Genomic DNA, 14,027 nt, shown 5'->3' with positions numbered 1-14,027 from the left:
TTGGAAAGGTAACTTGATTGAGATTCCCTTGTTGTGTGTTTGGAAAGACATAACAAATGGCGACGAAGATGGTTCCTTTTTACACATTCGTTTGATTAGTACTGCAATTTTCTACGATGGCAGCAAGAGCCACGCTGGAGTTATTCGATCACGGCGATTTCGCCGAGTACAAGGATAGATTGGATCTTGTTCTGCTACACTTGAACACTTCATTCCACCACACAGCAACAGCAGACATGACCGAAGAATCCTCCTTGTAGGGAATATTATTGCACATGACAAGCAACACCAAAAACAACCGGACGCCCTAGCTGAACTTCCGGAGGCGCTTGTGTTTTCTCGTCTCAACATGTTTCCCTTTCCATGTTGACCAATTTGGCTTTCGGAAACACCGTTCTACCGGACAACTTCTCACGAAGGTTACCACCGACTGGTTTGTCTCACACGACGCTGGACTGCACACGGCAGTTGTGTGCACTGACTCGAAAGAAAGAATTTGATACGGCAAGACGTGCTGCAGCTTGTTCTTGCCCGTGCAGCTGTTGGTATCTCCGGACTGGCCCAGGTCTGGTTTTAATCGTACCTCCGCGGCAGACAACAGCGGGTGGTTACCCACACTGGAATGTCTCCCCTAGTGCCAGTCACTAGTGACGTGCTGCGGGGCACCATTCTGGGTCCAGTTCTGTTTAACCTCTACATAAGGAAGCTCCCACTGACAGCAGTGGCCTTTTTCTGTAAGCTCCCAATGTTCGCTGCCAAGATCACGTTGTATGCCAGCCGACGTACATCCAGTGAAGCCTCCGCCGCAGTCACTAAATCTCTATCTGTGAATTCTTTGAATTTCGACAAGCTTCGGCTGTGCATGAATACGACAAAGACTGTAACTTTGATGATTTCTAGATCTTCCCAAGCCCTCTCAATCCCTATTTATAAGTATTTTGATACGATAATTAACCGGAGGATGCACCCAGTGTGCTGACAGTGCTCAACACTGCGGAGGCAGAGCGTAATACACAGAACAACAAGGGAAAGCAAGGCTAATTTGTCACTTCTCTGAGTGTCACGTGATGTATTTAACAAATGCTCTCATTGATCTGCATCACTTGCACAGTGCTGCACAATGAAATCTAATGGCGTGGATCAAGTTTTGCACCCTGTACCCTGTACCAGTTCACATCCTAGTGTTTGCAGGTCTAGGGCTGCACAGCGCCCGGCGTGGCATTCACTCGTTTGATCGGATTTCATTGAGCAGCACTGTATAATATAACTATACTTACTGTGTTTCTCCATTAATTTGGTCGAATAAGCCTCTCTTTAGCGACACGAACATCGTTTACGGGTATTTTGTACCCAGGATCCCTCCCCCCTCCCCCCCTCCCCGAAAAGAACGCAACTTGCTATGCTAGACGATAAAGAGCGCCTGTGTGTACATGTACACGACAATGTCGGTCGACTTGCAATTCTGGCTCCCCATGCAGAATCGAACATTTCTTGGGGTCATACTCTTGCTGATACATGTAAACTGCTCACATGACTCACGATGACATCTACCGGCACGAATGACCCATGTCTAAAATACCACATTACAGTGTTCATGTAGCACAGGCCACTCTCAATATGATCACCATACCTGCACATTGGTGCGGAGTGCGACATCGACGATGACTTCAACGTTTGCGTAGTTGTGATTATTGCTACCACCAGGTACCATCACATACTGGTCGGCCATCTTGATGTACTCCGCATTAGCCTGCACAGAGACAAACGGTTTACAATGCACAACATCACGAAACCGTTGACAAGAATTGCCAAACCGCACACTACATTTAGTCCGTGAGGCAAGTGCCAGAATGTGAAATCGCCTCCCACCCCCCACCCCCCCCCCCCCCCCCCCCCCCTGCCGAAGAGGTTTTTCGACGTGGCTGGGTCGGGACTGGTTCACTGAGCACCCTCGAAAATGTTGGCAAGCCAGGGGACGTGCGACAACGTAGCTATGAGGCTTTATTTGCCTCGCCAATTGTCGATTTTGGGATATTTTCTGTCATCGAAATCCTTCTGGTTTGTCAAAATCATTAGATTATAATTTATAAGTCGCACTGACTTGATTCAACGAGGGCTGCTCGATACAACTAGGTTTCACCAGGTGCTCAAGTCTAGTATCATCGCGTGACCTGATGACTATAATCCTTCTCCCTCCACACAGCATGTCATACCTACAGTCTGCGTGCTACTCCGGTGATGTTCTCCTTCTTCTTCCCACCAGTTTTTGTTTATTTCTAAATTTGTCTTTCCACTCCTCCTCGGTTTGCTTTCCCTTGTCGGACGGCTTAAATGAGCGTAGCTGTTATACGCATGATGATACCCTTCGCTGCACACTGACCCCTACCCATAAACGTGACACTGTTTTCCCATTTTCACTTCAGTTTACCTAGGGAGAGAGAGAGTCGACCAGTCCGAAGTCCAGTTCCTCCATCTACACGGAGATGTTTCAGCCAGATCACTTTGCCACACAGTGTGCGAGATTCGTTGAAACTATTTTCGTGCAAAGAGTCCATTTTCAAACTGAAACCAAGTACTGCAATCGTTGTCACAAAAGGTGACATCCGTGCCAAGTCGGTGAATTTTCCTGTCCGTAGAATTTGGAAGTTGTACTGTATGTCGTTGGTAGTGGATAGTTGCTACCTTCACTAGCCGCAGAGCTACGGTGAATTGAGGAAGAAGGATTCATAGCAATAGTAGGAAATAGTCAACGTCGCTGACCTCCTGATCTGGACGCCCTCAACAATAGTTACATCTTTTGAAGTAGCGTTTGTGAAGCAGTATACTGTAGTAAGTCAGGCGCGTACGCAGGGTCACCTCTAGGGGGGTTTCCAACCGAATCCCAAACAATGAGTTTTAAGTTTTAACCCTTTCTAAAAGAGCCCTAGGAAAATTTCAAAATTATGCATTTTTTCGTGTTGTTTGGATCAGAACTTCAGTTCTACTCACTCAATCTTCATTATCTTGGGCTTCCTGGAAGTGGAAAGGTACCAGGGAGAGAATGAGGTCGACCATGAATAGCCAGGACACAGTACAGTCATGCACATATCCAGCGCTATAGGCTATAGCGGTAGCGTGCAGCGACGGTGCGAAAATGCCCCAAACAGGCTCAAACGCATCCTGCTCCATGATCCAGCGATTTCGTTTTTCTTGATCGCAGAGTTTCGATTTTTTTGCTGTCTACTCTTGAAAATATCACAAGTGAAGCCCCTGCAAATTTGAGCTAATCAGCGCGACGAAAATCTCGATACTCAAGTCGCACTGCGCGCTTTTGAAATTGCCGAGATCGCGGCTCAACTTACGAATGATTTATCTCACAATACATTGCTCGCAGCGCTTCGCAAAATTAATTAATTATTTCTACCGACAGCTGAGAGTTTTCTATTCGACCTGGAAATTTGGATCGTTGGATTTGAGCGAGATTTGACTGAGTTACGATCTTTTGAAGTTTTGCATTCTTGCCAGATCGATCATGCGCCCTACCAAAAATGCCCAAAAAACGTTGCTCGTTTGGAACATTTGGGGGTTTCCGGGCAACGGGAAACCCCCCCTGCGTACGCGCCTGTAAGTAGCACTAGTATAACATCACACATAGCTCTAGTTGTCCAGTGATGTAATACGAATGGAAGACGCTGAGACCTCTGTGGAGGCTATTGTATCGCCCAGTTGCAAAGTGAAACGCCTTGACTGGAACAGTTGCATCTGTCATGACTGGAACAGGAGGCTAAAGGGTGATGGTGCCAAGCTTGTGGCAGTATCAGCACAGTCGTGGCAGCGCTTGCATTGTGTAGCCAAACAGCGTGGTGTCGGGGATGAAACGCATGACTTCTTCTTCAGATCTGGTGTCACTGATGAGAGTAATGCACAGGGTTTCTACCATCGCAAATGCTACCAGGACTACACGAGCAAGAGTAATGTCAACCGTTTCCTGAAGAGGCAACAACAATGTCCACCTGAAACTCAGGCTACAGCGCCGTCCGTTGAGACTGAACGTGAAGACACGAATGTGAGACGTAAGATGTGCGGGTATGTCCCTACCACCGACTACACATTATGCGTCATCTGCCAAACAAACACGAAGCTGTAGAAACGAAGAAAGTTTCGCTTGGTGTCTTGCGAGATGGATTCTGCAATGGACAGACTGAAGTCAGCAGAGCTTCGTGACAACACCAGGATTAAGCTGGCAGTGTGCTCTCCCGGTCCTAATGTCTTTGCTTTGGAAGTAAAGTATCACAAAGCATGTTATGACAGGTTCACCAGGATAGTGAGAGGCAGTGGAGCAGTCTCCAGTTCCGATAGTGATGCTGGAAGTTCAGATGACGACAACGACTATGTAAGAGCATTCGAATTTGTTGCCAGTGTCGTCTCGGATGCAGTGTTTGAGCAACGGCAAGTCCTCCAGATGTCGTCAATTAGAGAATTGTTCTGCAGCAGATTAGGCAGGGAGTATCGTGCCGAAAAGCTGAAATGACGGCTGAAAAAGCACTTCGAAGGAGACCTGTCCCGGGAAAGCCACTGGTCCTTGCATCTGCATTCCATTAGGCAAATGCTTCCGTGGGTTTTTGCCTATGCCTGCACAAATTACTGCCGCTACTTGACGTTGTATTGGGCCCAAATGACTCAGTTGCCGCACACAAATGTGGATGCACATGAGGTGTTGTCTGCTGGAGAGTTTGCTGTACAGCGATCAGAGCTGCCATTCTCGCAGGTTGCTGTCGACCAGGCCATTGAGCAGACTGTGAACAAGCATACCAAGGTTAAAGGAGGCATCATAGGCAAAACAATGAACTATGCGGCTGTGACGCGTTGGATGGCTACGGCACATGAGCGGGCAGCTATGACAGCAGCGTGTGACACTTTAATGGAACGAGGAGCTACTATTCAACCAAACCATCCACCCAGCAACCAACACAAGAATGCCAGACCAAGCAGAATGGTGCGAGACGAACAAGACACACTGAAGGTAATTATAATATTATGTAACAAAACTTTGAAATGTGTTCCATGTGGGAGAAGTACATGCACAGTAGTTTTCAAGAACAACTTCCTTGTCATACAAGTGCTGCAGTGAAGCTTACCATGGTGAATGAAACAATTCTTCTGAATTTTCGGTACAAGGTGCAGGTCAAAGTCAACTTAACGTTAGGCTACACATTTCAAGTACTAAGCCAAAAATTACTTTTCGACTTCCTCCTGTGTGGTATTCTGTGCAGGTCATTAACGCTGTGGACGCGTTTGCTTGCAGTCCAATATCTGAAACAGAAGACCTCCTGAATGTAGCAAGCGGACAGGTTGCCACAGCAGAAATCAAGGAAGGGCTGCTTAGCGCATGTACCACTGGAGAAGCTGCTTTGCAGAAGTTCATTGCAGAGAGACTCATCACCGGTTCCGTCTCATTCCATGCCCCGTATCAAAACTGAAGCTCAAGACGTTTTCATCCATGCACTCAAAACGAGTGTGTGTTGCCAAAGGCCGTAGCATCATCATTGAGGCTGACAGAGATTTCTTCTCACGAATGTTGGTTATATCCGAGATAAGAAAGCTGGATTTGAAGGAAGTCCTCACCGATTCACTAGGACCTGTGCCTTGGTCTCTTGCTACACCACAGGGAGGTTTCTACAAGACGGCAAAGTCGGACTTAATGCGGCTCTTGGAGAAGGACACCGAGTACATGGACACAGTGCCGATCGAACGCACAGCAGTCATCATTGATGGTATGGCTGTGTTGCAATCAATGTCCGCGCCAGGATCTACATTTGGAGAGGTTGCAGCTAATGTCTTGAAGCGCATCATGGCATTTCACCCCAGTGGACAAGCGCCTCAGAGGCTTGACTTTGTCATTGATACATATCCTCTCGTCTCTACAAAGTCATACGAGCAAACACCCCGCACAGCTCAAAGGGTTCTCCGTGTCAAAGTCAATAGTAGCCAACAAGCCAGCCCGAAGCAATGGAAGAAGTTCTTATCAGTTGATGAGAACAAGGTAGATCTCTGCAAGTTCCTAGTGGACGAATGGGCCTCATCCAAGTATGCAGGTACTATCGGCTCCACGAGGCTTCTAGTATGCTATGGAGATAAATGCGATGAATTAACATCTGCAAATGGCTGTGTTGTTCGTGAACGAATGACACAGATGGATTGTGACCATGAGGAAGCCGACACTAGAATGTTTGTGCATGCTCAACATGCAGCTGAACAGTTCCGAACAATCGTCATCACTGCGCAAGACACGGATGTCGCTGTGATTGGTCTTCATGTAGCATCCACCATGCCCGCGACTTTGCTATGGCTCACTGGGACCAAATTAAGACGGCGTTGCATCAACCTGACTGAAATGGCATGTGTCTGGTTCATGCGCGGACAATGACAATGAAACATATCACAGTGGCCTTACTTGTATCGCATGACTTGCGCTATTGCGTCGTTTCTCAAAATATATATGAGCCAGAGCGCGCTAAAACATGACCACAGCTTTTTTGGAAAAAGTCGAGAAGATCGCGATTTGAATTCCGCGGCAAAAACTACGAAGTGCAGTGCAACGGGAGTCGCTGTTGTTGTTCTCCTCGGTCGACTGGACTTCCAGATGCATTTCTTTGTTGCAAGTAAGTTAATTTGTTTGAGTTGGTATTCCATGTTGCGCTGAGTCGCCTAAAACTGATCGTCATCGATGTATCGACGGAAGAGCCTAGTAGTGGTAATGTACTGCGGAGCAGAAGAAGACGACATCCTCGCACTCCATGCGCAGGATAAAATATGTTGAGGATTCGGGTCAGAAACAGAAGGAAGATGATGATCATGATGGCTACAGCGACGAGTCATTTGAGGGCTACACTTTAATCGAGCGTAAAAGAATTGATGCTGGTAGTCCCACGATCTGCAGTGATGAGCAATTCTACTCTGATGAAAACCTGGAAAGCAATTGGCATCGACACTGACTTGGGAGGTGAGGCGGCCGATGATTTGGCCAGAACGGACATCGCTGCACATATCCGGGACAATGCCAGTATTGGTTGCAAGTGCAAAAACAATCAATTGACTCTGCTGCTCCCTCAACTTGCTCAAGTCGATAATTTGAGTACTTCACTTGAAGTACTCTTATGCGGAACATCGCTAGCACGAGCAGTAGGCAGCGAAAGCAGTACTCTCTGGCGAGCGGAGAAAACCGTGTGCAGATGGGCTTTGGTGTTGGGAATATGAGTGCGACGTCGAGTATGTTGAAGAAGACTGTGTGTAGCGGTGTATACTGTATATCTGAAAGTACATGTGGAGTGTGATGGAGAGGGCGTGGAGTGCCAACTTCTTCAGCCATCTACAGATGTTGACCGTGTTTTCGCTGGCAGTTCTCCAATGGTGCTCCACACAGGAGGTATTTCGGACACCCAGCTCAGCTGCCTATAGAAATTTTGGATGTGGCTGAGTACCTGTCAGCTCATGCTATAAGACCCTGGACAGAGGAACTGACCCCTAAAGGATGAACCAAGAGACATATCAACTGTGTGCAAAAATGACAATCCCATTGCTGTACATAGAACTTCACCACTTCAACAGTGCTGCATATAATACCATTGCAGCAACACTTAGACATGTCAGATCAATCCAAAACTTTCAGACAGCGAACATTAGGTGTGTTTGATCATTTTTGAACAAAAAACTGAAAATCGAATTTTTGGTCTGTGGTCATATTTTAGCGTGCGCTGGCTCATATTTCGAACTGATGAGTTTTCAGGCCCCACTACGAGCACGGGCTATCCTCATCTTTCTCCGCTTCAGGGCCAGTCTCAAAGCACAACACAGCAGGGCTAGAGAACATACTTCCAGCAGGTAGGCAGTCTACTGCAAGTAGTTGTAGGTCTACAAGTACAACAGCCACGAGCCGAAGCCACTTCCAGTTATCTTGACAAAAAAATGCACTTGTTCAGATTGAAGTCGAACGTAAAACTAAGAAAACATTGGTTACACTTTGCTTACCGTACGTATTCCGAGAATTCGCTGCGCTATAAATCGCTTCTGAATCAAATGCATGCAGGGTTTTTTAATCGGCCGCTGCTCGCAGCATAAAATCGCGCGAATACTGAAATTTTGTTGGTGCAATTGGCGACTAAAAAGGCCCGTAGCAAGGTAGTCGCACGGTTCCTGGACTGCCAAGATCGTCGAGACAACTCAGTGAACCCATCCCTAGCCAACCACGTCGAGAAAACCACTTCGAAAGGGGGGGGGGGGGGGGTGGGTGGGGTGGAAGGCATCTTCTTTTCTGAGCCATTTCTGAGACTTGCCCCACGGACTAATTGCACGGTAGGAATTATGGGTTCGACATGCCCCAAGTTTCGTAAAAGTTCAGGAGTGCGAGGAGTTTGATAAACCATGACATCAACTGCAAGAGGCACTGGTTTCTTCAGACCAGGGCCTGCTATTTTAATTGTATCAACTACAAAATAGACCGGTTCCATACCTCTTGCAAACTATGACCTTGGTTACAACAAACACCACGTGGTCGTTGAGCCCAAGAAGCTTTGTGCAAAGCCTAAGTTACATAATGCTTTGCATGGCACTGCATCCAACCCAGAGCCAAATGCTTGCATCATATTTTCAACGAATGTACTGTAATTTTTGGTTCTCAGAAAGAAAGCTCTACAAGATTCACCCTGAATATTCACCCTGAAGGCTGAAGCGTATTTCCCCCCCCCCACACACACACACATACACGCATGTGGGTACAATCAGTTGCAAACTTGCAACAAACTATTGCCTCCATGGAGAGTGTAATTTCATACCTCTGGAGTGCGGCCCATACTAAAATTCCTTAAGATTCAGACTCAGACCATATTTACCAAAAACTGTTCCTTTTCTGGACTTACCTTCAAGTCTTCCGGTGTAACCATGGAGACAAAGAAGATGGCATGGTCATTGCCAAAGATCTCGTACGCCCAGCGGCGAAGTGAGCGCATGCACTTGACAGCAGCAATGCCATTGTTGGCGATAAGAACCTGCGCCATTGCAGAATACAAAAAGCAAAGCCATCATTACACATGTAAATGTACATGCACTCGTTACGCTAGCTGAAAGTTGAAACCTACACTACACTGTGGTAATAGGTGGCGCATTTCCCCTGCCTTGTGACGTGAGAGCTAAGGCTGCTGCTCAGCACAGGACATGACACAACACACATGCCACGACACAATGACATGAAAAAGAAGAACACTGTGCAGATTCCACAGCGGCAGTACAGTATATAAAAGCAGCCATTATAGTGCAAAATGTAAGCCTGCCATGGTGCATTTCGTGTCTTGTATTTTCCTTGAAGAACTTGGCTGCTTCCAACACGGCGCTCATGTTTCCTGGCGAATGACTTCCGTCCGGAGCACACACTGAGAACGACCAACTTCTTCAACCGCTACCGCCAAAGCTGTTATTTCTAAGTTCATATTATTCGCATTTTCTATTTTGACGTTCTGGATACAAACCTTGCTACTTTGCTTTGTGTGTGTATGTGTGTGTGTGGACAGGACGACACAACTATTTCTTTTTATTGTATTAATACTTATTATCTCCACACCGCCGTTTTATACTGAAAATTAGAAAATGCGAATAATATGAACTTAGAAATAACGGCTTTGGCGGTAGCGATTGAAGAAGTTGGTCGTTCTCATTAATATTGTTTGAGAAATTGTATGTTAACCCTTTGTGTACGGACTGTACAACTTTCGATCCCCTGGGATCGAAACTTTTCAAATTTTCAATCGATCGTAACTCAGTCATTTCTGGGTTATATCCAAAAACTAAAATATGTAAGTCAAAGAGAAAACTCCCAGCTGTCCATTAAAACAATCGCTGAAGCGCTCCGATGTGTGGTTCCAGAGTTACGAAGCTCGAAAGTCGAGATCAAATTCAGTCTGTGTACAATTTTTCAGTACATAAAGGGTTAAACGTAACACTTCGACTAACACGGCGGGTACGCAGCACATCTTATTTGTTTGACTTGTATGTTTGACGTTCTGGATATAAACCTTGCTACTTCACACACACACAAATTGTGTGTGTGTGGACATGATATAATTATGACGGCACAAGAAATATTTTTATAGAATTTCCCATTTTCCATTTTATTACTTAACCTGTTAGGCTGTGTTTACATGGGAAATTTCAACCCGGGTCGAGTTCAGCCCGGGGGTTGAAAGTCTGTACGATAGACAAAAGAGGTGAGCGTTTACATGAAGACAGTTGACCCGGGTCAAATACTGATATGCCGCCAAAAGTCCACTTCTACAGTCCTGTATGGTCACATGAATCCGTTCGCGCGAAATGTGCATCTGCAGTGCCGTTCAAACCTGGCGCGAGATACGCACAGAAGTACGTTTGTACGATTTTCTTGACCCGGGTTGATTTCAACCCTTCCCTTGGGGGGGGGGGGGAGGGTTGAAATCAACCCGGGGCAAAATTTCAACCCGGGTCAAGCGCAATGCGTCATGTAAACGCGCCATTCACTTTGTGCACATGGCGGGTTGAAATCTGACCCGGGTCGAACTCAACCCGGGTTGAAACGCTTCATGTAAACACAGCCTTAAAAAACACAAGAAGATTGTACGATTGTGGAATGAATAAGGGATCTACAGTGGAGTCTTCGCATCTTGAGGAATGCAAACTAAACTACAATAATTCACTTGTCACTATGGAAGAGAAGCAATGCCAGTACTAAATGCAAACACAACCCTTGATGAAACATAGACTGTAAAGTAGGTTTAGCCAAAGTTGGCAATCACCGACCCAAACCACGTACCCTGTCGACTACACGATCTCCGCCAAACTTCTGGACAAGCTCAGCCGGTGATGCGGCCTGCCACACACACACACACACGCACACACACACACACACACACACACACACACACACACACACACCACACACACGGAGAAAGAAGAGAGAGAGAGAGAGAGAGAGAGAGAGAGAGAGAGAGAGAGAGAGAGAGAGAGAGAGAGAGAGAGAGAGAGAGAGAGAGAGAGAGAGAGAGAGAGAGAGAGAGAGAGAAAGTTACATTAATTTATAAAGACAGGTAAGTCTAACAAATGAGGACTGAGACCTCTACAACAGGGTTTTTACGCCTGAAAGCAGGTGGATGATTTAAAAAGCAGGTTGTCGGTCTAGATTTTATGCGCAGATGGAGAAAAATGCGCAATTTTTGTAATGAGATGAAAAGCAGAAATAGTAAGAAATAATAAGAAAAGATGAAATGAAAGCCTGCTCACAACCCCGCCCAGCCTTGCGAACTGGGAATGGTGGATTAAGAACCCGGGTTCAACGCTCGAGCAAGCACTCTCCACTCAAGGTGTTCACAGCAACTGATAGGAACTCATAGGGGAAATGATGGAAAAGAAATAAGATAAAGAGAATAAATTTCAGAGAGAGAAACAGAGAGAGAGAGAGAGTGAGAAAGAGAGAGAGAAAGAGAGAGAGAGAGAGAGAGAGAGAGAGAGAGAGAGAGAGAGAGAGAGAGAGAGAGAGAGAGAGAGAGAGAGAGAGAGAGAGAGAGAGAGAGAGAGAGAGAGAGAGAGAGAGAGAGAGAGAGAGAGAGAGAGAGAGAGAGAGAGAGAGAGAGAGAGAGAGAGAGAGAGAGAGAGTCAGGGAGTATCAAGGACACTGTGCACAGCCTGCATGCAGAGTAATCCACACTACATGCAACAAACTGCAGTCCACTAAAGGCCTGTCCATAATCGCCGTCGACATTTGCCACGACTGTACAAATGTATGGTGGGAGCAAAGCCGCTATTAAATAGCGGCTTTGCTCCTTTTATCGTTCATGGATATCATAATTTATTTATTTATTTATTGCAGCATCTCATAGCACAGTGAGAACACCGGCCAATACAAAGAGAGAGGGTGTTAGCCAACCACGGCAAGGAAGGGAGAAGGGGAGGAGAAGAAAAAAGGAACCGGCATGGATAAGTAATGACTTCACTATGTGTGAATAGAGTTTCAGAAATTCTGTCTACGTATTGTCTGCTTGTGATAAATAGCGACAATTATGGATGGCCCCTAAGGAAACCAGTGAAACCCAGAAGGAGTTACTATTCCAACTTTTGATTCGCAACGAAATAAAGAATTGTTGTCCGCATTCAAAGGTATAAGCCGCACCAAGAGTACATACGGGGTATGCACCCTAAGCGGCTCTTTTCTTTCAGACCAATTGGTCTGAAACTCGTCCCGCTGTGTACTGTATACCATGAACATGCATTGCAAACAAATCTGGAATGGGAGAGAGGGGGGGGGGGGGGGCTTATACACCGGCGTGGCGGTTAGTCATTACCCGTAACTTATTGATCCTTTCTCTTTTACTTGAACACTATCGGCTCAACATTTGAGTTCTAATAATGCACACGTGATGAGCCGTCGCCAGCAATACGGCGAAAGGTACGTTGTGTGAAACTACTTGTTAGTGTACCTGACGTGTCCATCATCGTTACATCAACATGAGCTTAGTATCTCATTACCTAAGTCCTTGGTGGACTGTTAGTCATGACTCGTAATTTATTGGTCCCTTCTCTTTTACTGGAAATAAAGTACTATAATTTTGTCATTCCTGACAGGTACGTTATATCCGAGTTACATTGTGGTATCATTCCAGTCAGATCAGATGGGGTGAAGACAAATTCACTGAGTGAACTATGCCATTCACACATTACGCAAGTCTCCTAAATATACCGGACACAAGGAATATAAAGTGGTGTTTCTGCTAGAAAAAACTGTATGGTCATCACTGTGTTCGTAAGAAACTGTGGCTTATTAGCACCTAAAAACGTAAAAGAACAAAATTGGAGAAAGAAACGCTAAGAAACACAATTGCCAGAGCACTGAAGCAAAATACAATACTGCTACGTTGTTCATGGTAAACGATGATCAGAACAGAATGAATGACAAGCATGAGGAGACAAAGTGCACGCCAGCTATAACTTTGTGTAACGCCCCAGACCAATGTAACATTTGCTGAGAAAAACATGTAACTAAATTTGTAGTCAAAAGTACTTTATGGTCAAAGACTTACATGAATAATGCCTTCTTTCGCTGTCATTGTGAAGACAGTGTCCAGTGGAAACAAATTTCAGCTGAAGGCTCTGGTCGAAATCATTGTCGTCCTCTCTCCATCCTTCGGAAACATGCATTCACTAACATTCAAGTACCAATCACACTACGAGAACTCGATCACCATACGATTACGACGACAAAAACGTGGCCGGGGCGCGCGCCGCCTTCACGCTTCTCACACATGCCGCGGGCCTTGCAGCTTGCAGCGCAGCTAGCCGTGCCATTGTAGTTTGTGGTGGCACCATAATCCGTATGCCCGGTACGGTATGGTGACAATGTTGTTGTGATGATTATAAATGCTCAGCTACATTGTACAATCAGTAGCTACAAGAGTATGGGGGTTATGTACTCTTGGTAGCTATAAGTGGACAGGTATACCGATACGGTAGAGTGCACGTACCCGCGTATTTCTACCAGCATTTACCATGTTTACCACGTGCATTGGACATTATGAACGGACTGTCCGGCCGGGTCGCGTCGGTCCTGGTCGTCAGTCCGGGTTGTCAGTCCCGGTCCGGGTCGCAGAGACCAAACAAAAAGCTACACATGTATCTTCCAGGGAGTCGTAAAATGGTATTTTACTGTTTACGACTCCCTGTAGTAGTCCCTGTCAATATTATACAATGACATCACAAGGGCAGGGGGCTTTTGACAAAGTGTCTCATGCTGGCGTACTTTACAACAGGGAGTAGTACAATAATGGTCTTGGTATATACAGAAGCCTTGCTTGGTAGTTAGGTAACATGTTTTTCGATTTTGACAGCATGTTACAAGGCGTGACTGTTACAGCTGACGAGCTGAGAGAAGGACGCCATGGGCAGAAGTTGAAAAAAGACAAGAAAAAAGAAAAAGAACAAAAGAACAAAAGAAAAAAGAAATAAATCACAAATAATTTAATTACAGAGGAAGACAA

The 14,027-nt window shown here is 45.8% G+C and overlaps 1 protein-coding gene across 1 annotated transcript in view; it reads right to left on the bottom strand.

Moving 5' to 3' along the window:
• The window catches only part of LOC135809347 (acetyl-CoA carboxylase-like), a 78,020-nt gene extending 64,693 nt beyond the window's left edge, over positions 1-13,327 (bottom strand). The window contains exons 1-4 of the mRNA XM_065322683.1: positions 13,074-13,327; positions 10,814-10,870; positions 8,895-9,023; positions 1,631-1,750 (exon numbers count right to left, since the gene is read on the bottom strand). Coding sequence (XP_065178755.1) covers positions 1,631-1,750; positions 8,895-9,023; positions 10,814-10,870; positions 13,074-13,100 — 333 coding nt within the window. The 5' untranslated portion in view covers positions 13,101-13,327. The remainder of the gene's footprint in view (positions 1-1,630; positions 1,751-8,894; positions 9,024-10,813; positions 10,871-13,073) is intronic.
• Positions 13,328-14,027: the final 700 nt, after the last annotated feature.

This window comes from Sycon ciliatum, chromosome 2 (assembly GCF_964019385.1).
Source record: "Sycon ciliatum chromosome 2, ocSycCili1.1, whole genome shotgun sequence".
NCBI lineage: Eukaryota > Metazoa > Porifera > Calcarea > Leucosolenida > Sycettidae > Sycon > Sycon ciliatum.
This window is presented reverse-complemented; position numbering and strand designations above follow the sequence as displayed.